Here is a 26,105-nt window from a genome sequence, read left to right as displayed (position 1 = left end):
AGAGCTGAAAATTGCTAACATTCTTACAAATATCTTTCTCTGTGTTTAACAGAACAAAGAAATATATACAGGTTTAAAACAACCTGAGGGTGAGTAAATGATGACAGAATTTTCATTTTTGAACTAACCCTTTAGTTAAATTCTTCTTAACTGCCACATTTTTTCTTAACATTCCTAACTTTTTTTCTTAAAAAAATTTCTCAAGATTGATCTTAGGAAAAAAATGAAGAATCCAAATTCTTGAAACAAAGCTTTCGTAAATATCATCTCACGGTTGTATTAAATCTCAAAAGGTAAGATGTTTAATAAATGTATTTGGTTGTTTCACATGTGACGTTTATTTTATTGAGCCAGAATCATAATTTTGACGTTTACTTGCCATTAAGGAATATTTACACCGATATAATAATGATAAGGTCTAGCTCCCTTACTTTAGCTTTTTCATTATTAAAAACGTTTTACATTTGTTCAGGGACAAAGTGACGTGAAACGTAGAGGGTCAGAAATATTATGCCGTAGTAACACAATTATTTAACACAGAATTATAATAAGTATAATTTTTTAACGCTCGCTAACATTTTAGGTAACATGCGATCGTAAATGCCGTTTAACAAATCACATGCTAATATATACAGTACAGGCTAAGAATGTGAGGTGCTTGTTACACACACAAAGTTTATTGTATAGATAAACATATACAGTTAACACACGAGCAAGCGAGTGTAATCATTGACAAAGCATATCATTTTATTCTAACGACAAAAATTAAGATGTTCTTAAGAAAATATTTGAGAACATTTTAAGAAATGTTTGAGAATCGCACTCTTACGAACATTCTTACTAACTTCCTCAAATTTATCTTAAGAACAATCTTATATTTTGTCTAGGGATGGCCCGATACCAAGCTCATGTACTCGTACTCGTAATGACACACCGATACCTCACGTGACATATATAGAGCCCTATGATTTCCGCAATACGCCCTTTTCACATGACGTCACGCATTTTCCGGTCTGCCGCGAAGCAGTGTATCGTTACTTCCGCTAGCACTCCAGTTCATAAGGTGGCGGTAATGCACCTATAAGCTGGTTTGCCAACCGCCAGTAAAACTCAAGAAGTTACTTCCGCTAGCGCCTCAGAATGGAGTTTACCAAGTCCCTTGCACATCTGCCACAAATACGGCTAGATGATGTACAACGTTGTGACAAGCAGATCGGGACGAGAGAGATGCTCATCATCACCGGCCTCGCGCAGTTCCCTCACGGCCCTCGTCCCGCTCTGCTTGTCACAAACGTCTTGCAGACAAATTTTCGCTAACGACAAGACCAAAGCTAGAGAAAGGATACAAATTCTTTGTTGAACAGTACCTGTTTGATTATGAAGGTAAGTGTTTTCTTTTTGTGTTAGCGAAGGTGCTAGGATAAGTAGGAATACGTGTTCTGTCGGGTTTTTTTTCTCACTATTGTTAAATTCCAGCGCGACGTCAAAACGGAAGTTCTGCTTCTTCGTCTTGTTTGCTGCAAGAGGGATGTTATGATACACTGCTTTGCGAAAAGGCGGAAGTTAAGTGACGTCATTGTGAAAAGGGCTTATGCGGAAAACGCGGACGGAATCGAGGAATCCAGGCATTACCTAACAAGAAATTAGCACGGAGCAGCTAACGTAATAGCTAACGAAATATTCAGATACTGTTTAAATATGTATTCTGCTTGTTTTGCGTTAACCGTGTGTGAAAGAGTGGTGCGGTTGCGTGTACTGAACGCATTGTGGTTGCGGAGCTTTCAGCGCCAGCGTTTCACTGCACGAGGACACGAACACATAAACAAACACCATTTGCGGCGATCCGTCAAAATAAAAGTCCGGTTAACTTAAACAAACGCTCTTTGCGGTGTCCCGTCAAAATAAAAGTCAGGTTGACTTGAACAAGTTATAATTCACTCACACTTTTCCACACCACCCCCCTTAAATTTGTTATAATTTGACCACAGAGTATATTGTTTACTTTAGTAAACTGAAGTAAATGTGTTAGTAAAATTGTGCTACTTATCATAAAAAAATAGAACTTAATTAAAAAAATAGTACTTAAATTTAAGTAGACCTAAAAACAAAAGAAAATGTACCAGTAAGATACTGGTTTATTAACATTATTGTACATTATACAGGCACCGGTTATAGGTATCGGTGTCGCCGAGTACCAGAAAAAAATATCGGCACTCGTACTCGGTCTTTAAAAAATGGTATCGGTGCATCCCTAATTTTGTTTTAAGAACAGTTTCGTGAATCCGGCCCCAAGTTTGTAATCCAGGTTTTACGATTAATAAACGATTTAGGACAAACTGTCCCTTTAAAGCAAGCACCAAATGTAGTGCACACCCCATGACAAAAGAGATAAGAGGTTTTGACAATATTTTGTAAACACAGTGATAGAAGAGCCAGAGGGTCGTAAACAAATGTCATCATAACCTTGAAATGTACCTTGAAAAGCGTCCACAACAAACTGTGTGCAAGCCAGCATGAAAAAACTGTACCATTTATCGCTAGACTTCTATGTTTGTACAAAAAACATGTCTCAGAAAGAAAAAGGGCCACGTAAGAGAAGAAAATGATGTCTCGTGGTCCCATTTTTAGACCTTGAGGGGTCAAATATGTAAGGCATAATCCACAGCTAGCCGTACATTAAAGGGTTTTAATCAATCAATTTAGATCAAACAGCTGAAAATTACAGTGATTTTGTCAGTTAAATTTCAAATGTAATCAAACTTACTTGAGCTACCTGTGCGTTAAAGGGTTTTAATGCACACCTTCCAGCCAATCAGAATCGAGCATTCAAAAACACCATGGTATAAGTCACTGATAAGACATGATGTCACATTAAGCCACTGAAAATCATTATTATAATTATATGCAAATACTATTTATGCAGGAAAAAATCTAATCATCCTTAAAACGAAGAGAAATTAAACCAAAACACATTCAGAGAAACTTCAGAGAAAATACTTATATCAGACCTTCTACAGAAAAGACCAGATTATTTTTTAATGCAAAAATTTGTTTCAATAAACTATTAATTTTTTAATATATGTTTAAGTAAGTTGTGTTTCTCAATGTGTATTGATTGTTTCAATGCACGCAATTGATATTTTTGGAAAGTAAAGCATTCATACCCACACAAAACTTCTCCACACCCCTAAACGCTTTCTTAAAAGCTCATTTCCTTCTTCTCCTCAATCTTGCCCAAACTTTCCTTACAGCTTTTCCACAATCACGTTAGCTGCCGTTTTTCCGGAGTTTACACAGCTTCACAGACATGAATCAGCAGCATAATAGATTTAATGAAACAGGAACGACCCGGGCTTGTGAATCTTCTAGAGAAAAACAAAAACTGGTATATTGTCATTTGACAGGCTCGACCTCACTTTTCTATTGGCTAAGGAAATGTAAACAGCAGCTGGCACAGGTGCGAAGCTCATGGAAACTGTTATCCTGTAAGCAGCTTTGGGTTGCCGTACTGGGAGGGCATTTCAAAGAAACGCATCCAGCTAGACCTCTATAGAGCATGTATCGTCTCTGGAGATCTTGAATCCACAACTGCAGAAACTTATGTGTGGCCAATAACAAGCAATGAAAACATTTTAATATTTTTTGTCAATAGTTATTTTCTGGGCTTATGTGCTTTAGAAGGAAAAGTGTGAATAGGTTAAAAAAAATCACAATATATGCACAATATATCATGAGTTTCTATCATTATCGAGGGAGTCACACACCTTGGGATGTGTTGACGTCTGGGTGCACGGGTGTTTTGTCTGGCTGTTAATTCCCTTTGTAATATGTATGCACGTTTGTTTGATAAACACAACGCATTAAATTATCTGATGATGGATGTGCACAAGAACCATTTACACCATCATATGTCTAGCACGTTCATTTATACTCAAATATAAAAATTCTCTCATTGTTTACTCACCCTCTTTATAACACTGAACGTCTCATTAGTTCTTGTGTGTCTCATGACTGGTTGTCATCCGCATGTTTCACGAGATACGCAAGAACATTTTCAATTTACATTTACGCATTTGGCAGATGCTTTTATCAAAAGCGACTTACATTGCATTATCCTATACATTTGTTTCTAGGTATATGCAATCCCCTGGGATCGAACCCATGGCCTTGGCGTTGTTAGCGCCATGCTCTAACCACTGAGCTACAGGAAATTTGTCACTTTTATTTTGTATTTATCTGATATGTATGGTGCAATAGATTTGCAACAAATCAATCATTAAACAACATTTTGCCATACTGACCCCCATATAAAAAACAACATGACATTTTATTATTTATAAAAATGTGTTTGTTTTTAACTGAAGAAAAGAAATCATATACATGGGACGACGGTGACTAAATGATGTGAAATCTTTCCTATCTGGGTGAACTATTCCTTCAAGCTATTTGCATAACAATCAATACATTTCCTGATGTTGAGTTGTGCAATTCGAGTTAAATAGAGAAAACATCACATATCTTTCGAAACGTTTGCATGTCAACATCGCAAAGATCCATCGCAAAGCGCATCCATCCATCAAATTCAACTGAATGAACCCACCAGAACGTCTCCGGGGCATCTCCAAATCGATGACAAATGCAATCTTTGGCTGTTACGTAACAGGAACCTGCTGCGATAACCAACACTGCATCCTCCTTACAATTCTCCTCCAGCTCCTGACGGCTAAATATAGCTGGGCTTAACATTGCAGTATCACTCCTGTTATGACATTATCAAAGTTGTGGGAGTGTTGTGGACTTTTTTTGTGATAGTCTCCCTTTCCTTCAATGTCACATCAAAAGATAATAATAAAAAATGCACATCTGCCGAGAATAAACACCATCTTCACTGAAAAAATGAACTATCGCTGTTGTTAGTTGTACTAAACCCATCCTTGCTCAAAGTACATAGAGAATGCAAGTAACTACATTAACGCAAGTTAACTATGGTATTTGTACTAAAAATGTACTACTGTCATGTCGGCTTTACTAAGTGTTTACTAAGAGTAAAATGCAAAACCATGTAATATTAGACCTATTGTTCGGTTTACTTAATATAAACAAGTTAATTCAACATGACTGGTTGAGGGGGATTTCCAGTTGCCAGCATGCTAGCGTAAGAAATTTAGCGTTATTTTAAGTGTTTTTCAGTTAAGATATGTTCATTTATCTATGTTGTATTTTTGAGTTTTAGGGGTACCATTGTTTAGAAGAGTTGTACATATGCTTTGGCTTTGAAAGGTTTAAGTGCGCCCATGATGTGTATTGCACCATTCAATGAGCATTAACTGTGCTAATGCCAGTACTGAGATGTCTCTCATCTGATTTGCTCATTGTGATTTGACTTACATGCAGTAAGTTTATATCTAATGTATGTATGACAACAATAAGTACAATTGAGAAGAATAAATATTGAGTTTAATTAACTTAATATTACTAGTACAATCTGAATGGTTTGGATTTACTTAAAAAAGTTTCGTCAACCTTACCTGAATTTCCTTTGTTCATACAACTAAATTGTTAATTGTAGAAACTACTCGACATATTTGAATGGAACCACTTGACGCTAATTTTAATGTAAATCCAACAAATTATTTTTTTGAGTATCAAGTAGAGATGCACCGATTTCCGATTTTATTACAAGTGAAACCTGCCGATTCCGATTTTTGACGATTCCGATTTTCTATCCACAAACTATAATTGACAGTATACTGTATATAAAACCATATTAACTTTTCTTCAATACACATTTTTTATTTTTTTTTATTTTCATTGAATAAATGATTGAACATTACAATTTCCCCAAATTTCCTTAAATGCAGTTCTCCAAGCTGCATTAAATTACAGAATCTTCTCTTTCCCAAACAACTCTTAAATTGAAGAACTCTGTGACTGAAAAGAAGTACAAATAATAAAATATAACTAAACATGTCACTTAATTTACCTTTTTCATTTTTGTACTCATCTCACAAAAGTCTAAGATAACAATAAAATAGCCTACTTCAACTTTATTCTTGTCTGTTTCTGTTTATGAAACTAACATTGCTTTATTTCATTTTCTTCTGAAATGTAAAATAAATTGTCTTTATCTTGGGTCTGTAGTATTAAAAGAAGTGGGTTGATTTTTGCTGCAACTTCAATAAAAATGTTAAAACTCTAATGAGTGAATTCCACTCTAAACATGTATATGTATTTGCAGTTTTTTTGTGTTAGTAAAGAACTCAATCAGATATATATCACATATATTGGTTGATTTATTCATTTTTTTATATTTTGGATTTTTAAAAACAAGTAGAAGTCGTGTTGAATGTCATTTTACCTAGGTGAAATGACCACAGTTTTAACGTAAGACAAGCAATCAGGTTGAATGGAATTTACGTTTGTTTTACACAGAGTGAACGACTTCAACATGAGTTTAGCATGTGTCAGAGTTTAGCATCACTGTTAGCATATATACCATGTAGACGGAGCAGCAAGAGATGAACTACAGTCTGTACAGTACATGATGCGTGTGCACGCGCGTGCAGTCAGCGGACATGAGAGATGCGCGTCAGTCAGCAGAGACTCGCGGTCCGGTGGACCCACATGCGAGTATAAACGAGCCGTGAAAGACAGGCTGTGCGCGCGCATGTTTACATGTTTACTTGCGGCTTTGAGTGTACTGATGGCTGTGACATTCTTGCCCGCATCACGGGCAACAGAAGATCAGCTTGGAATCGGCGAGACGTGAGACTGACTGGCCGGACCGGTGATTCCGGTCTCTGGCCGGTCAATCGGTGCACCTCTAGTGTCGAGCATTCATTTATCCATCGGAGCCTGCGGATGTGATTAACTGTCAAATGTCTGGATGTGTGTCCAGCTGAGGCCTGAATGAATGAAGTGACCTTGGGCTTGTACGCTGAGCCAGCACTATCATGTGCTCGCGCTGCAGCTCGGGATGCTGAGCCAGAGAGAGAGAGAGAGAAAGGCATCACCGCAGCTCGATCTTTCGCAGTGGGAGGAGGCGATTGGTTAATTTTCACACGATAGATGGAGGAGGCGTGACAATGGGGAGAAGGGAATCCAGAGGGGCTACAGAGGATCCGACTACATTCATTTGTGTGCCATGATCACATCAAAACATTGGACAACTGGATTAAACAATAAGATTGGAAATAAGATTTGATCATGATGTGCGATCTATGAGACTGCTTAAGGTTTGCATCTTGTTGAGGAACTGGTATGGATTTACTGATGATTTTGGAAAATACCAAGTGGGTCAAAATTTTCAACATCAAAGATCATGAACTTAGATTTAAGCTTTGAAAAGTCGGCCCATTTTGCCCCAAGACACAATGGTCACAAGAGATTTGCCCGAAGCGAGGGAAGAATGCAGACAGTAAAGAACCGCTGGCCGCCACAGACCAATTAAAGCGCATCAGAATAAATAGACGCCCCAGTCAGATGTCTTAGCAGATAGTGGCACACACCAGATAGAGCTGGAATATGTCTTTAAACAGTATTTACAGTCCTATAACAAACTACTCCAGTTATAAATCTTACACCAACAATTGGCCACATTTGAGAAACCATTCAAATGGAAAATAGTCTGTTTACATGTTTCCAAACAGGATGTAATTCAGGATTTTGGGAGCTGGAACTTCACCTCAAACAAGTTTGGCAAGACTAAATTTGAGATGGCGTGAATATTGCATAGATGCGATTTTCATTCAACCAGGTTTTGTTGTGGTCAGTTTCCATACACACACCGGTGACTTATCAGCGCATATATCGCAACTCACACAGTTCTGATTACAGAAACGCAATTATCTAATCGTATATTTGTGGAAAGCAAGCATCTTAAATCAACATCTATAAGGACTGTTACGACCAACAATGTAAACCAGAAAATCTAAGCAACACCACCTGACCATATGTGTTATTATAAATCAAAACACTGATCTCAGAAGACAAAAGATATTGCTGTTCAGTTTGATGGTTCAAGTCTGCCAAACATACACAAAGACACTGATGTACTTAAAAACACTTAGTAAGATTTATTCATTTAGACTTTTAGAGTACATATTTAGAGGGGTCATATGACACGGCTAAAACAAATATTATCATTTGTTTTAGATGTAATGCAATGTGTATGTATACATGATTTAAGGTTCAAAAACGCTGTATTTTCCACATACCGTGCATGTTTGTATCTCCTCTTTGCCCCGCCTCTCTGAAACGAGCAGATTTTTTACAAAGCTCATGGCTCTGTAAAGCGAGGTGTGCTATGATTGGCCAGTTAACAGTGCGTAGTGATTGGTCAAATACTGCAAGCGTGTGACGGAAATGTAACACCTCTTACTATATTTGGAACATCAGGTTCCAAAGCAATTGTACTGACAGGTATGCCCACCTTACTTGCGTATACATTTGGGCGGTCTTAGTCAAATCATACCACGAACTGACGTAGATTTGTGGGGGTGTGGTTACACGAGGCGTTTCAGGCAGGTCTGGGTGAGCATTGGCTTTTAGATAGAATGCAACTTTTTTCCGACACTTTAATTTTTGCAATTTTACGTGTCTAATACATGCATGGGCAACTTATAACACACCAAAGACACAGAAAAACACGTATTCGCCCCATATGACCCCTTTAAATGCCATATATATTTACATATACGTATATCACCACATCTACTGTCAAGACACCACAGCGTCATGTCTAGTGATCTAGAACAAATTTATTTGAGCTTTAGGCTATGTCCACACTTATGCGTTTTCATTTGAAAATGAAAAGCTTTCATTTTTAAAACGCTCTTTTAAGAAGCTTCTTTTTAAGAAGCTTCGGTCACATGACTACGTCGCATGACGAAAAATGCGCCATCGTCTTAAAACGTCTCAGTTTTCCTTATCCACACTACAACACGAAAACTGTGTTTTCAAATTTATACACTTTGGAGAGCGTTTTTAAAAAGCTCAGTTTTCCTTGACAAAAACTTTGTCTCAGTGTGGACGGAAGGCCAAAACGAAGAGAACAATTAGCATTAGTGTGGACATAGCCTTAAAGAAAAACAAACATTATTTAATCTATACAGTTCTTATCTAAACAGTTTGCTTGCTCAAAGTTCATATAAAAAAGATACTAGATGCTCTGCTTTTGAGTAGATTTATGATACAGTGGCTAATTATAACTTTTTATGTGCACGCTGACACAAAGGGAGATAAAAACAGACAGACAAAAGACAGCAAATGAGAAAAAAATCTGCCAAAAGCAAACTTAACCTTTAATTACCCAGCTAACAACATATTTTCAATAAATGTTTTGCTAACATTGCTATGAATTTATGAAATATTATTGCTCTGTGTTTTAAACATTCCACAAACAATGTAAGTTTAACATCATATCAATGTTTTTAGAACGTTTAGCAAGACATAATGTTGAGTCATGATTTACTCACCCTCAAGTTGTTTCAAATCTGTATACATTTCTTTGTTCTCATGAACACCGAAAGATATTTTGAAGAATGTTTGTAACCAAACAGATCGGGGGCACTATAGACTTCCATTGTAGGGAAAAATCTACTATGGTAGTTAATGGCGCCCCAGAACTGTTTAGTTCTCCCACACAAAATATCTACTTTTGGAACCAGAACAAAGATTTTAATACAGTTTTGGAACAACTTGAGGGTGAGTAAATGAAGACAGAATTTTTGGGTGAACTATCTCTTTAATCATTACTACAAGAACATATTGATAATTTTGAGAGAAAGTTTGCCAAAGTTCTGAGAATGTTCCCTGTTAGCTCTGCAAATAAGGCTGGGACCAGTATCCCTCCAAAACACTGACTTGGTAATATATATACTGTATGTTGAAAAAAACACCTAGCAAGCACCAGGCCCCTATTACACTGCAAAGAAACTAAACTCCAACCACATGTAAAGCAAAAGAGGAAAAATATATCTCGACACTTTCACAAGCAAAGCATGCACAAACGTTTAAACAGCCCCCTTAACATTTCCGGAGGTCGAGCCTAACATTGAAAGGGCAAAGTCTGCCGTAAGCAGAGAGGAACAATTTGTCCCAATGTGTCCCAATGTATATTGGTCTGCAGCCCTCAAACATAAAAAAGAGAACATCATGAGCAGTATTGATCCTGAACTTTAGCTAACTACCATTATGTGCCGGGCACCAAGTGTCCTTACGTGTCCGATCGCACTATGTCCAGTAACCTGGCAGAGCTTCAAGAACATCCACAACTTAACACAGACTATACAAGGATGCAGACATAAATAAATAAAAATGTGCATAACACAAGGATGAATCATCTCAATCTTAGTACCTGTAGAAGAAACAGTCACAACACACCAGAACCCCCATGCAGCTTGTGAAGTCAGCAATCAGATTGTTCTGTCGTAGCGCTTGCCTCAAGGATTTACGAGATGTCCTACAGGTGAGCGGCATCCATCAGAGCGTGAACTCTTGGCAGAACTGCGGCGAGATGCAAGCTGGTTCTACTCAGACTTTCTCGCCTCCTCTCTAGTTTCCCGCTCTGTGTTCGGTTGCTGGACTACACACAGTGAAACGGTGCAGACAGAACAACACTCCAGTCAGCAAACAATCGCAAACGTCCGCAGCGGGCGAGCACAGCACGTACGGTTGCTCAGCACTTGTGTGTTCCTGTCTGCTGATACCCACAGTATCCCCCCTCCCATCTTCTTTCTTTCTCTCTCTCTCTCTCTCTCTCTCTCTCTCTCTCTTTCATTCTGCCGCTGTCTCTCTCTCTCTCATTTTCCCGTTGGCTCTGACTTTGAGGCGGGAACGCTGGGTTGGCAAATAGACTTGCTGCAAACTGATGACGGACCACTGCAGGAATATTCTCAGCCAGGAGTTTTTAAGGGCCCGAACAGCCCCAGCGCAAATGTTGCCTTTAGGGATTTTTCTCCATGCTCAACCTACGCAAAACATCAACAGAAATACTCTCGAAGCGGGTCGGTACATGGAGATAAGTGCACTGTGTTGGTCAAATAAAATAAGGAAACTATGGTGGTTAAGCTACTAAAAATACAATTAGATGAAAACGTTTGCACAAGACATTGCACATTAAAGTATACTGTTCAAATGTCATTGTTATTTTATTTTCAATATATTTCTATTTATTTACTTTCATTTACTCCTCCTCATTTCATTCCGAACCATTATGACTTTCTTTCTTCTGCAGAACACAAAAGAAGATATTTTGAAGAACGTTGGTTGGATTTATCGACACATTCCACCGAGACATTCCTCAAAATATCTTCTTTTGTAATTCACCGAAAAATTAAAGGAAAGTGACACAGTCTTATATAACAGTCTTTAATAATTCTGGTTCTGATCTGTCTGTGTAAAACAAAATCATATGCCCAAGAAAGAACCTTCAAGCGTTTGTGCATGTAAATATGCATACCAGATTATCAATTACTTTACCTCAGGAACAGATTACATCACCCACTATATGTCAATCTACCACAGAAACCACAGAGAGCGGCAAGACATCATGCCTTTGTCTCAAACCTTAGTTTCAATGCATTAACAAAACAGCAACCACAGTGATTTTCTCTCAGACTCGATGACGTAATCCCTAGCAGCATACAGCGTTTACAGAGCAAAACCTCTGGAGACAACAGCGCCTGCCATAAGAACCTTACCTTTGTCACGAGAGTTCTGTAGGGTACAACTGTTTCTCCCAAATCGTTTTCTCTCTAATATCAGAAACAGACCCAAGTAACAATGAGATAAAACTCAGTGGAGAGAAAGATGGGAGAGGAAATGCGCCTGCATGATCTAATGTGATGGTGAGTGCAATACATTCTGAATGAAACACACATAAAAAAGACCACATTAATTTAAAAGAAAATAAGTTAAATGAGATTGAACGTGTAGACTAAATAAAGAAAAAGAGCATGTGCCGTGTGCCCTAATATGTGTTCATGAATGAACCGGTCACTCAAAACCCAAACGCTCGACCCATTGAAACCAATGAATAACAGTTGCGGGGTGGCAGTCGAAACGTACGATGCTATGCGTTTGTTTCGGTTCCCTCAATAGAAATGGGAACGAAACCCCTCCCATCTAAAAGCAGAATATTATTTCACGACAAAAGCCGCTCTGATAGACTTCCACGTTTCGTTACGAGACACCTCAAACGTATAAACCAGAGAAGTTGTTAAAAACTAACAGAAAACTCCCAAATCAGGGCGCATGTGGGTGACAGGGTGCCTTTCCTATTTGACCTGAATAAAACATCCGCTTTTGTTCAGTCGTGTTAAACTCAACATGCATTTATCCGAGTCTGTCATACAGTGGAAACGAGTGATTCAAATGTCCTGGGTGACCTTACGGAAACACATGTGGCTTTAACGGAACGCAAGGCAACAATGGAAACAAAACGCGAACGCTACAAATATCGCAGCTCGCGCCTCAAAGTAACATTCAACGCGTTTAAAACAAACGAAAGATGCCGCTTCGCACTGTTTCCAGAGGAAAAACTTACATTCAAGTCATTCGAGTACAATGCGTACCCATGTTTGTCCCAATATCCCCTTATAGTCGTAATATAAACTGCTTACCTATTCAACGTGTACGAACCGTTCCGTTTAAACCTCATTTTGGACCTTAAAAGTTTGACGATGAAATCCAGAGCTGTATCGATTCGGGCTGCAAAGCACACGGGCAGTTTTTACAGTAAGCTGCTAAAACACAAAGAGAAGACGTTTGCGTACGAGACCGCCTCTCATGTCCGTTTGCCTCAGTGGGAATGCCTTAAAAATCAGACAGGGGGATGAGAGCGAGACGAACAACACTTCATTGTGTGCTTGTGGAGTTATGGCAATAAAACATTGTGTTTTGTCTGACCTAAGCTGCTTGTGGCGAAAACAAAGCACAAGTATGATTTGTTGTGAGAAAAGAGACACAAAAATAGCGAGCGTCTTTTCAATCAACGTGATCGACTTTTATACATACTGTATGTTTATAGATAAAAACAGTTTAAATATATTAGCAATATCACGATAAGGTATGATGACACATATTTGTGTGTATGTGTGTGTTTGTTTATTTAGTTTAGTCTGTCACTCTGTACTATTGAGAAAGACACACGTTTCAACATCCATTAGGTTCCCAAACTAAACATTTACAGTATAGCTCACGGGATCCTTCTGTGTTAAGTCTCGGATGTTTCCCAGGAAGACATATATTGGGAATATATATAAATAGGGATAATGATATGCTTAAAGATACTCTAAACCATGAGACCCCACCCAATACAGCAACACTGTCTGGTTCCACTTAACTAAAAGTGCCGGACTAAAAATAGAAGATGGGTGAATGTCCATGCAACAGTCTGTAAAGAATCATGTAAAGAATGACTAAACCAAGTGCCAAGTAACATTTACTTCGAAAAGAATATGATATACAGTAGATGGACTGCCATCATAATCAACTGCCTCACTTTTGTAAGAAAATGCAAGGGTTTTGTTTGTCCACACAAAACTCACTGTTATGCTGCAGTATTCTGGTTACTTACTGGCCCAAGTGAAAAGATCACATCTGATTTAAAAGTTATGGGTCCCTGCTCCGATGTACAGTGCTTAAATTTATCAGACCACCTAGCCGTCATAATAAAGAGAAAACACAAATATTGTAATATTGAAACATTAAAACTTGTTTTTCTATTAATAATAAAAGCAAATAACTGTAATTGGGCATCTGAATAAAACAATACTACTCATACAAACCTTACATTGGGAGGTTTGCTAAGCATGTCTATATGCACAATTTTGCCCAGTTAGCTAAAAATCACAAGTCTTCTTGTTTAGAACAGTAAAGACACACAAGGGCAGTTTCCCGGACAGGGATTAACTTAAACCGGGAGTTAAATTAGAGTATTCAAGTCATTTTTAAAAACATACTTTACAAAAAAACATTACTGATGTGCATCTTGAGACAAATCCATCGCACTGATATTTAAGATATGTCAGAGCAAGTTGTTTTTGATCAAGACACCTTTAACATTTAGGTTAGTCTGTGACTAGGCTTAAACCCTGTCCGGGAAACCACCCCACAGTGTTTCTGTAAAACAGTTTGAGGTGTTTTTTATGGCTCATTTAGGCTCGATTGAAGGCATTTCGCCAATCATATTTCACATAAAAAGATGAGTGCAGTGATGAGCTACATAATAAACATGTTACTGGTATACATCCCAACACAGACAATGTATGAACAAAAGAGATAAGATCTCCAGCATTGTGCCCTTTGATCAAGGATACTTTATTTATTTGTTATTTGAATTTGATGAGAAAATGTCTACTAAGAGCTTCTAACTAACTCAGTGCAGGTCTTGTGTGGCAGTCAGACAGAATATGATGAATGTGTTTCTCTCTCTGTTGGTTATTCTAGCTTGGCTGGTTGGCTGGACCATCATTATAATTACAGTTTGCTGCCAGTGTCTTGAGATATTGATTCCTGAGACTGCAGTCTGCGATACACAATCCTCAGCAAGAACCATCAGAGCACCGGGACAAACCAGTCATATACCTCTGAGACCGACTACTGTATTTACACAATGCAAAATAAATGATTAACACACACCTCCTTACACCACGCCCAGTTTGTGTCATAAGAACAATGCATCTGGTTGTGACTTTGAATATTAATAAGGCTTGGTCTCTTGTTGTCTAACAGTAACAGGATGCTGAACAAACATTGAAAAGGACTTATAGCTAACTAAAGGTGCGGTCACATTTGACATTACGTAAACAATTTAATAAGTGAAGAAGGATGGATGTTTTGATGTACAAAACTCCACCCACACATGACCGATAAACACAGCATCCTGCATGTCAACTAACTGTCACCTAAAAGTTCAACTAACTGGAAATTGGAGCAATATTTACATAGGGAAAGATCTTGTAAAACGAGGGCCCTATCGTACATTGGGCGCAATGTGGCGCAAGGCCACACGTTCTCATTTTCCCGTCCTGCACTGCGTTGTTTTAATAGCAAATGCATTTGCGCTCATTTGTGCGCCCGTGGGTGTGCTGGTCTAAAAAAGAGGTGTTTTCAGGCGCATTGTTGGCGCGTTGCTATTTTGAGGAACTGAAAATAGACTGAGCCATAGACCAACTCAAACCTGGTCTAAAGTCTGAAGTCAATGGCGCAATAATTTTTTGTAATTTAAAGAGCGCGTAGAAAATGCGCCTCTGGGTGGGTCCACAATGCGCTTTCATTTTACTTGGACAGAGGGAAGCGCAGCAGCACACAAACATGCCAAATATAAATGGATTACAATGTAAAAGATTATTATTGTGTACATAAAGATAAAAATACGGGTTGTCCTGTAGATGGTCAGCTCGTGCGCTTTTACATCACGCATGAGCAGATGTGTTTCCTCTCTGGAGAAGAGTCCAGTATTTGCTCTTGCAAATTCCACCCTGTAAATAGAGAATCCGCCATGGTGCGACCGCAACTGGCTCTTAAAGGGAATGAGAGATGAGACTCTGATTGGATCCACGTTACGACCAAAAAACACCCATTACTCATTAAGAGAATAGAGGGCATGCATTCACGTCACTTTCCCACGTGAGCATGTCAGGACACGCCCTGGGACACGCTCCCCTGGGTGGCAAAACACCCAGCAAATTGGCTGAGGAGAATAGGAGAAACAAAGAAACTAAGGACTAACACACGCAATTATTTGCTGAAATTACAAGCAGCTGGACTCGACGGTGATCCTTACGGATTCTACTACTTACATAGGAATCAGGTGTTCCTGGACACTGAAATGTTGCGCGGAATTGCGTTTCCTGATATTGTAAGCAGTCATTTTGCTGAGTGTTTTGCCACCCAGGAGGGTGCGCTCCGGCGTGCTCACGTGGTGTTCACATGGTAAAGTAACGACACGTCCATACCCTCTATAGGGACAACCCATTTAGACCATGCGCCCGGGCGCGCTGACCGTTTTTCTATCGTTAAACTAGCAAAAGTGGATTCGGACACACCCTGAGTGCACTTGCGCCGTGCGCTTTAGACCAGTACCGTAGCCACGAGGGGGCCTGAGGGGACCCAGTCCCCCTCATTTACATGTACGGCCCCCTCAGATTTTTGATCAATTAAAATAAAAAATAAGGAATTGTTGATTTGTTACTCTGGTTGATCAACCAATCAGTACTCCCCGCTGTTTTCAAAGTTATTGGTTTGATTATGTCATGTGTTGTGCGTCTTTTTTTTAAATAAATTACAAAAAGATGAGCAAGAAGAAAACGAGTAGACGGCATTTGACTTCTTGTAGTGTCGAAAGACTTTTCTCAACAGAAAACTTTTCTCACCCTTGATCACTCCGCCATGTCATGTAAAAGGTAAGCCAAGGGTTTGACTGGTAGCCACTGAGCTACTGCTGTTCTTATTCCTGGTCCTCACGACTCCCCTCTGCATATTTTGTATGCGTCTCTTACAGCTTCAGAGGTTTGTTCAATTCGCCAGTAAGAGCCCTGCGAAGTGGACATAAAGGGCATTGAAGTGCACGAAACATGACTACTAACGTTATGCAAATCTCATAATTGCGGTTAAATAACCCTTCACTTCCGTAGTAAGTTTTGTCCTTGTGTGAAGACGCTGCAGGCAGTCATGTACAAATTCGTGTTCTGAAGTAAACTTCAGAAGCAAACTTCAGCCGGTTTCCTGTGTGCAGGGAGTAGAGAGCAGTGAACACTGTGTCGGGATCACTGTAAAAAAACACAGTTAATTCATGGAGCGCTCTTCTAACCGGCTGGTGTATTAAATCAGGTGTGTTAAACGAGAGAGCGACACAAAATATGCAGAGCGGGGAGTCGCTAGGACCAGATTAAGAACCGCTAGGCTATGTTTATGTTTGCTAAAACGGTGAAATGAGCTGTATAATACAAGTGTATCATTTTATTAAAGGTGCAGTGAACTAGGACCATAATTTTAACCCGAGCTTTTGTTATATAAGAGGGAATCATATTCAAGCTAGGGCTGTCACTATTATGAAATTTGGCTGACGATTAATTGTCTAATAAATCATTGCGATTATGACGATTAATTGACTGTTTTAGAGCTTTGACTTTTAATTCTCATACATTTTTTATTCAGCTTTGAAACAACCATATTGTTCTGAATATAAAGACTATGTTCTTTTTCTTGGAAATACATAGGAAAAAATTGGGTCATCATACTTAAGGTTTAGGCTTTTACCTGTCAATAATACAACCGCCAAATACTTGTAAATTGATCAGGAGTGAATTGAAGCCACCATTAAAATGCTATCAGTCATAGAAAAGCTTCTAGTCTGTTTTTTTCTCACTTGCAAGACTACAATAAAAGTTTACTTCTATGTTAATGAGATTTTGGTAGACTGGTTTTCACACTGAAATAATATTAAATTGTACTGCAGGTTATTTTTATGGTATATGCTTTAGTTTTTTTTTTAAGTGATTGTGTTGTGGTGGTACATTTTACAAGTATTACCATGCTTTAGTTACAATAAAATATGCAATATGCAGATGCACTACAGCTCACCCTAGTGTCTTCTATAGAAATGTGCAATAATTGCGATGATCTGAAACATGCGATGAGGTCAAACAATCACGATGAGATGATTATTTAATAATCGTGACAGCCCTAATTCAAGCAAACATTCTGTAAGTGTCAGACCTGAAAACACCCTTGTTACTCAAATAACAACTGTTATTGACACGAGGCTCAGTGAACGGCAGGTTCTGGAATGCACCTATCTATAGATAGGTTGAACACCGCCTCCACAGAAGAATATCAACGCCTACTTCTCGAGCCCTGCCCACTGGTTCGCGCATGACAGTACTGAACACAATCTGCACGGAACCAGATAGAGCGAGTGTAAGCATCATGCCGTTAAAGATCGCAAAATATTGTGCAGTGCCTGGTTGTGGAAGAACACAGTCGCTGCATAACCTTCCTTCGGATTCCGACAGTAGGAATGCGTGGTTGAAGTTAATTTTTAAAGACATTCCAGCTCACGTTGAGCGTTTGTTCGCTTCATTTCAACGCGGATTCCTTGAACAAGTCCTTGCGGAGAGACTAAAATTAAAAAGCAGTTCTGTGCCATCAATATTGGATCCAATAGGAATGGCGTAGCAATCTTATGTGAGTAAAACATATTTGTACTATGCATCACTATTGCTTTGTTAGAGATCGCTTGATATCCCCTGATACCTGGGGACCTCTAGTCATTTGTAATAACTGTAATCGGCATCTCTGTGATTTGGCGGGCTCATATATAATTTTTCAAGGTTTTATCCACCGTTTGCGAATAATGGAGGCTGTTTTGAAGTGTTTTGATATTATTTCTGGTGCTGGGTCATTTTGACCGGGAGTCTACCGTTTGTTTACTTATCATGAAAACTATAAAATTTGAGACCCGCGATCGCATATATCATTAAACACCATACAACTGTAGGCTATACAAACTATACGCAAAGCCTTGCCATCACATCCAGGAAAGAAGTCCGTAAATTTGAGTAAAATCAAGTTACGTAACGTTACGTGTCTAACCAAATTCACAGAAGGCTCCAACTAAGTCAACTACGTAAGCTGCTATCCAATCATAACAGTGGGCGTTTACTCTAAGTCTTCTATGCGGCCCGCCCTTAAAAACCGAGTGTTTCTCCAGCCGGACTCAAAACCAGGGTAGAAAATAGCCTATTACTTATTGATTTAGATGTTTTCGAATGTAAAAACCACGCGAACGTCATAAGTAGACATCAGACAATAGTATAAAACAATAAAAAGGGCCAGTTCACTGCACCTTTAATAGATGGAAACATATGCATACATATACATAATGGCCCCCTCATTTACAGACAGGCCCCCTCAAAAAAAAAAATCTGGCAACGCCACTGCTTTAAACCATGCGCTTAGATCCTTAAAATAGGGCCCCGAAAGTTTATCAGGTGGAAATTGTCATTTAATTTCTAGTGAAGTGGTTAGATTTCATGCAAACTCTTTTGCAGTGCAGTGGTAAATAGACTTTACAAAACGTTCTGGAATCCATGATTGTTTAATCTATGTCTAGGTAACAGGGCAACAGCCCTCTGTTCTTGGCAGTGCTAATGCTCAATATAATTTCAGAGACAGATTTGAAATCATTGTCTGCCAAAGAGTTACAAAACTCAAAAGTGATTCTCCCACATGCACCATCCATCACTTGGGTATAAGGTAAATGTCATTTTCTAGAACAAGATGGAAGTACGAAATCAATGTTCAAGGGAGAAGAAAGTAACACATTTCAGACAAAGTTCAAAAGCTTTACATTTGATGAAGAAATATGAAGACCTTTAAACACCAATAAAAGAACCTTGTATTTGACCCTGTACTCAACAGTGCAGAGCATCCAGAGCCGGAGAGATGCTGGAATGTTTCCTAGTTCCAGTCAGCAGCCTACCTGCTGCATTCTGCACCAGCTGCAGCTGTGAAAGAAGGCTCTTAGATAAACCCAAATGAAGAGAATTACAATAATCCAACCTAGATGAGATAAATGCATGGATTAAAATGTCCAAATCTGTTAAAGATAGGAAGCCCTTCAATCTGGCAATCCCTCGTAACTGAAAGAAGCTGCCCTTCACCACAGCATTGATCTGTTTGTCACTGCGTTGCACACGGCACCTCACCCGTGCAGGGAGGCGACTGTCGTGATGCCGACATGCCTCAAGACCTGCCCGAGTGGAACCCCCGCTCGGAGGAAGGTCAAGTCTGAAAAACCTCTGAAAAAGTTTCAGGGGGACTGCTGGTGTCTGTCTGAACATTTCAGACAGCTCAGTTCTGACTGTGCGCGCTGCCAGAGGGACTAAGTGGAGTTCCATACCGAGATAAGAGATGCTCTGCGCTTGGGAGAGCCTGCTCTTTTCCCGGCTGACCCGAGGGCCCAGACGTGCACAACAGATCTCACGAGTGAGCCAAGATAAACCAGTCGTAGAGATAGTTGAGTATCCACGCGCCCTGTCCTCTGAGGGGAGCTAGGGCAGCCTCCATGAGTTTGTTAAAGACCCGGGGAGGCAGGGTCAGACTGAAGGGCAGGACTTTGTACTGGTATGCCCAACCCTCGAACACAAACCGTATGAACGGCCGATGTCGAGAGACAATGGAGACGTGGAAGTACACGTCCATCAGGTCGATTGCCACGAACCAATCCTGGTGACGAACCGAAGCCAGGATGCGCTTCTGCGTCAGCATCCTGAACGGCAACCTGTGGAGGTGCTTGTTTAGGGACTTCAGGTCTAAAATGGGGCACAGCCCCCCACCTTTCTTGGGAACGATGAAATACAGGCTGTAAAACCCAGAGGACATCTCGGCTAGAGGGACAGGCTCTATGGCACCCTTCGCCAGAGGTGCGGCGACCTCGGCCCTTAGTATGTAAGCGTTCTCCCCTCGGACTGAGGTGTGGAGAATGCCCCGAACCTGAGGGGGCGTCAGGCGAACTGGATCGCATAGCCAAGACGGATCGTTCTCTCTAGCCATCGCGACCGGTTGGTGCACTCCCAAGCGCCCAAGTACCGTGACAGAGGAACTAGAGGGACGATCTGCTTCATCGTCCCGTGGGGGGGGGGTTCGGTGGCTGATAGAGCAGTCACCTCGAACAGGACGGAACCTCGGAGAGGTTTGATGGCTCTGCGACTTACCTGCTTATTGTCGCTGGCTGACGCAACGTCCAGTGGAGGTTATGGAAGGCAGCGCAGTATGGACTCGCCCGAGACACCGTCGTGTCGAGAGTGCTACGGGAAGAGAAGAAAACCTAGAGAGAGAGGAAACTCTTTTGTGAGAGAGTGGGCTCCAGGCCCTGAAAAGGCTTGCGATGCTGGTGTCAGGTTTCAAAGAGGTATTCTGAACCTAATCTTAAGGATTACCTCCAAATGGCCACAGTCCTAGACCCTAGATTCAAATCCTTGCCTTACCTTGATGATGGCTCTCGTGAAACACTCTACAGGAACGTCATTCAAGAAATTCTGAAGCATGAACAGCAGGTACTATTTAGTTATGTTATGTATTTGGATTGTGTTGTATCTGTTATTACACATTGTTTTCACAGATAAAAATAATTATTAAAACTACATTTGTTATACCAGAGATAATTGTGGTTCTGACCTGTGCATACATCTGTCTGGGGGAGGTGTAATAATTATAATAAAGGATCATTATTTTTGATACACAGGGTCTAGTACAGAATCCTGTGCCCTCCACATCCACAGAGGAAGAAAATACATCCTCTCCCCCTCCCAAGAAGAACTGCAAACAAAACCTTTTTTCTTCTTAACATGTTCATGTTCCTGTCACCTAAGCTTAGAATAATGAAAAAAAAAAAACTTTACTTTGCCAAGCCATCCGAACCGAAAACCGTGGCTAAAAACCGAGGTACGTATTGAACTGTGGGTTTACTGTATTGTTGCATCCCTAGACTGAAGAGTATGAAAGATGTCATACTTGTTCAAATAAGTCGATAATTGATTGAGAAACACCTTCTCCAGCATTTTCCATAGAAAAGGAACCTTAGAAATAGGTCTGTAATTGTTCAACAAAGCCGGGTCTGAGCTCGTATTTTTTTAAAAAGAGGCTGTACTAACGCATGCTTAAAAAACAATGGCACCCACCCCTCTGCTAGACTCCGATTCACTATAGAGAGTATCGTAGGGCCCACCGTATCCCAGACCTGAATTAACAAACGAGGTGGCATGATATCAAGTGAGCAGCAAGTTAACTTGAGATGTTGAGCAATTGCTGACAAGTCCAAAAATGAAACTGGCTCAAATGTACTACGAAGTAAACGAATCAGGAGGGAACTGGAAATTACTTTGCACACAAACAGAACTAGAAATACTAGCTCTAATTGTGGTCACCTTACCCGTGATTTTTTTTTTTTAATTCACAAGCTCACCCCGGATTATCAAAAACAAAAGGACAAACAAAATTTGTAGCTGTATTAATCACCCGAAATAATGCTTTAGGACAATGCCGATTCTTAGACATTAAATCAGAGAAATACTGTGCCTTAGCAGCTTTAACAAACTGTTGATAAGACATCATGCAGTCTCTAAGTATTGTTAGGCCTGTTCCTAGTTTGTTTTCTTTTTTAATGTATTTTGGTTAGATTCCCTTTAACACACCTCGTCTGGTTCCTGGTTTCAGCTACTCACATCAGCGCCAATAATTTCCCACACCTGTTTTCTATTACTGCCTCTCTATATATACCGTTGCCTCCTCTCACTCAGCGTGGCGATGTATTGTTTGTTTGTTCTCGGAAGGATCACCAGTGTTGTTCTCATTTCAGTCGTTCGGCTACCAGAGTTGATTCTCCGTGTTTCCCCACAGTGGGGAAAGTAAGGCGGTGTTTAGAGAGCCGGTTTGGATCTCTCTCTCAAACGGCGGTTCCTTCTTTCTACGCCAGTGGACTTTGACACGAGGTGCACGGCTGGAAAGACTATTTCCTTCAGGATTATTGTTGTTATTTTTTTCTGGATTATTTTTTCGTTCTCTCTCTACGCCAGTGGACTTTGACACGAGGCGCACGGCTGGAAGGACTATTTCCTTCAGGATTACTTTTGCTGTTTCATTCTGGATTATTTTTTGTTTTCTTGGACATTGAAATAAACTTTGCCTTTCGTCACTCCTGCATCTGAGTCCTTACTATCCATTCTAACAAGTATCTCATATGAGACCTATGGTCTGTCGTTTTTCCATTTCCTCTCCGCCTGCCTCCATTTTTGTCTAAGCAGCTGACCCTTATCATTGAGCCAGGGGTGAACAACAGCTTTGGGTTTTACCTGTTTCCAAGGAGCAATAATGTCCAATATATGGTTACACCCCTCACCCCAAATGAAATTCAGAAACCAGCTCTTCTAAGCCCCAACTCAAGTAGACTAACCTCACTAACTGCCATGAGGGCATTATATTGTTTGGAAAACTTAGTGGCCGATAAGGAATTTATTGCTCGCGCAGAATGGCAGACTGACACAGGTCTCAGAGGAAGCCCTGATAATGTAACATTAAACTCAATGGCAAAATGATCAGAAAACCCTAGATTCTCAATTGTCAGAACAACTCCTAACCAGACAAATTCTACTGCCGCTGCTACCCGAGTAGCCTCATAGCGGGAACAACCACACTCTGTAAGTTCTGTGTTCGGGTCGGTACACAGAGCCCCGCCCATTCCCTGCCTGCCAAAGACACACGTCTTGAAAAGTGAAGCTGCAGGCTCAATGATCGGCCCCTGGTGGCTGGCTGCAGTACAGGTCATAAACCCCACCCTCTCTATGTAAACAAATGCGACTTGAGTCAAAATAAAAAGATAAATTACACTTCCAGGAAAATTTTCAGAAAGATGGTTTTGATCATTTAAGGTAGTTGTTATCACGCTGATATATGTTCAATTGTTCGTTTTGTGATAAGTTTGATTTTAGCTAGTAATTGGATGCTATAAAAATGGGGTGTGTCATTATGATTGACAGTTGTGATTGACAGCTTCTCTGAGCAGACTGTCTGAGGTTCTAGAGGAGATTGAAGATATAACCAACTGTTCATTTTCGATTTCAAATGATTAAGTCGTTAGTTGTTGTTTTTGCCTTATTTTAGGGGGGCGTGTGAGAGTTTGGGTGGAAGTTTGATACCGCGGTCCCGCCTCCTGGCTCCACTAACAGTTCCTTCTGCGCAGGCCCAGGCTCCAAACCGATGTTTTTGCTTAACATGTCAGCGCCCATCGTCGGACGTTTTTGCGTTCAGTTCATTACAATGGAAGGAAGCAGCGTCACGCCGTCCATCTTTTTTACAGTCTATGGTGGAAGAGCGCGACGTGATTTCCAAACAACGTTGCTGCATTCGCCAGTTCAATCAGCTTAGTAAACAAATTCACTTGTCTTGCGCTTCCCACGGGGTAGCTTGTACAGAGACATTATTTACAACACTGGTAACAGACAATAGGGAATATGCACACTGGACGATGACGTACTTCCGCTAAAATCTCAGCCAGCTAGGTCACTTCCGCTTTCATAGCACTAAGGGGGTTTTTCACCAAGTGATTACGATGTGTTTAGTAAGAAAAAGTTCAAATTTCGGCGAACCAACAACAGCACTGGGGGTGAGCATTGTTGAGTGCCTCTGTGATCATGCCTCTAGTAAGTGCAAAAGTTTACTTTGCTTTTTTTCATATTTGTTTATGTACCTTGAAAAGGACAGTCTGAAGTGCTTCTCCTATTTTGGTTTTCTAAGTATGGCGAAGTGTTTGAATAATTAGAATCACTTTGTTGATCGTAATCCTATGTGCATCCCGAAGCGAAACGCCATTGTTCCCTATGCCGCCTGATGTAACAGAGCTGGCAGAGATTTTAGCAGAAGGACGTCATCGCTCCGTGTGCATATACCCCATTGCGCTTGTCAACCACATGGGGGAACCCATCAGAGAAAGTTCTAAGGTGTGGATATTTCACTTGTTAAATATGAGAAAAACCCACAGGCAAAAATATATGCTGACAAATAGTAAGTAAAAAAATACAACAGCAACAAAATACACCTAATAATAAACAAACTCAACCTATGAAGTAAAATCTAACTGAGAAAACGATACTTTTCAGCTTTTGTTGTTTCTTACGATCTGCTGCAGCAAATTACATTACACAGACCTAACAAGGGCCATGTGGCCGGAGTGACGCAAGTGTTTGCTGAAAAATGTCAGACCTCCCGGTTGGAAATGTTGCCTTTAGGCTCGCATGCACAATCAAATTAATCCACACAGACCTCGACTGAAGCACACTGCCCTCTGTCTAACAGCTCGGACAATTCATAGATCGTATATAAAACATTGAATATTTGTCTGTTTGTGAGCTTGTTAACCTCATTACCTTAACAAGGTTTTGGAGGCACAGTCAAAGCTGTGATGAACTGAGCCAAATGCTGTTTAAGCCAGGAAAGTCACTAAATTCTCAGACGCTATAAACTATTTGGTGCAGAAAGTTGAACTTACGTAACTCGCTCGATTTATGTTTTTAGAGTAAACTGGGCTCGAGGCCTCTGGGGTAAAAGGACCATTTGATTTAGTTTTTCTCCAAAACAAACAGCAACAAAAACCACAACAGTACTTTTTCGCTACCTGTTTCTATCTACGCACTGCAAAATCTTCCGGCTTCATGTGGTTATTGTGTGCGGGTCCATGCTTATGATTGTAAACTTGAAATAAATGGTTGAAAAAAGTTTTACCTTATAACATATAGTATGCCAGTTGTGGCACAATAAATTGCGCTACAAATATGTGGTATGTATTGCAAATAAAACACTTTAATGTTTTGTTTTTGTGCTTATACTGCTTTAAGAAGCTGTATACAATGGTTTAGCTTTCTTAAAAGTAAAATTAAAGGGATCCTTAACCCAAAAACAAAAATTCTGTCTTCATTTACTCACCTTCGAGATCTTCCAAATCTGTTTAAATGTCTTTGTTCTGATGAACACAGAGAAAGATATTTGGAAGAATGCTTATAAACAGACAGATTTTGCCCCCCATTGACTACCATAGATAGTAGTAAAAAATACAATGGTAGTCAAAAGTGCCCCAGAACTGTTTTCGGTCCTACATTCTTCAAAATGTCGTCTTTTGTGTTCAACAGAACAAAATAAAATGATAAAGCAAGATCTGTTTGGTTATAAGCATTCTTCCAAATATCTTTCTCTGTGTTCATCAGAACAAAGACATTTATTCAGATTTGGAACAACTCGAAGGTGAGTAAATGATGACAGAATTTTTGTTTTGGGGTGAAGTATCCTTTTAAGAACAGAATTAGTTAAAATTCAGTTTATTTCTCAGTGACAGACATATACAATTATTTTAAATTGACATACAGACGGTTAAAAGTTTAAACCTTGAATGTTGTCAATTCAAAAACAAGTTGTATGTACAGTACAACAAAAATGGTATTGCAAATAGTTTTTGTTTTGGAAATAAACTGGTTATTTTCATTTCAGTTTGAAGTTTTGTCCAAAATATCGTGACACTACTCCACTACTGTAAGGCATATTGTATCGAA

General features: G+C 39.8%; 1 protein-coding gene across 3 annotated transcripts in view; it reads right to left on the bottom strand.

The window, feature by feature from the left end:
* Positions 1-26,105, bottom strand: part of mob2a (MOB kinase activator 2a) — a 55,187-nt gene that overhangs the window by 16,379 nt on the left and 12,703 nt on the right. The window contains exon 1 of one of the 3 annotated variants that reach the window (XM_057330423.1): positions 12,624-12,776. The exons of 1 other annotated variant lie outside the window; for it this stretch is intronic. In XM_057330423.1, the coding sequence (XP_057186406.1) occupies positions 12,624-12,661 (38 nt within the window). In that variant the 5' untranslated portion in view covers positions 12,662-12,776. Of the gene's footprint in view, positions 1-10,357; positions 10,797-12,623; positions 12,777-26,105 lie in introns of those variants that run through there. One more of the 3 variants, XM_057330422.1, reaches the window with a different exon arrangement.

This window comes from Triplophysa rosa, linkage group LG3 (assembly GCF_024868665.1).
Source record: "Triplophysa rosa linkage group LG3, Trosa_1v2, whole genome shotgun sequence".
NCBI classification, from domain to species: Eukaryota; Metazoa; Chordata; class Actinopteri; order Cypriniformes; family Nemacheilidae; genus Triplophysa; species Triplophysa rosa.
The sequence above is the reverse complement of the archived record's forward strand: the minus strand, read 5'-3'. Positions and strand labels throughout refer to the sequence as shown.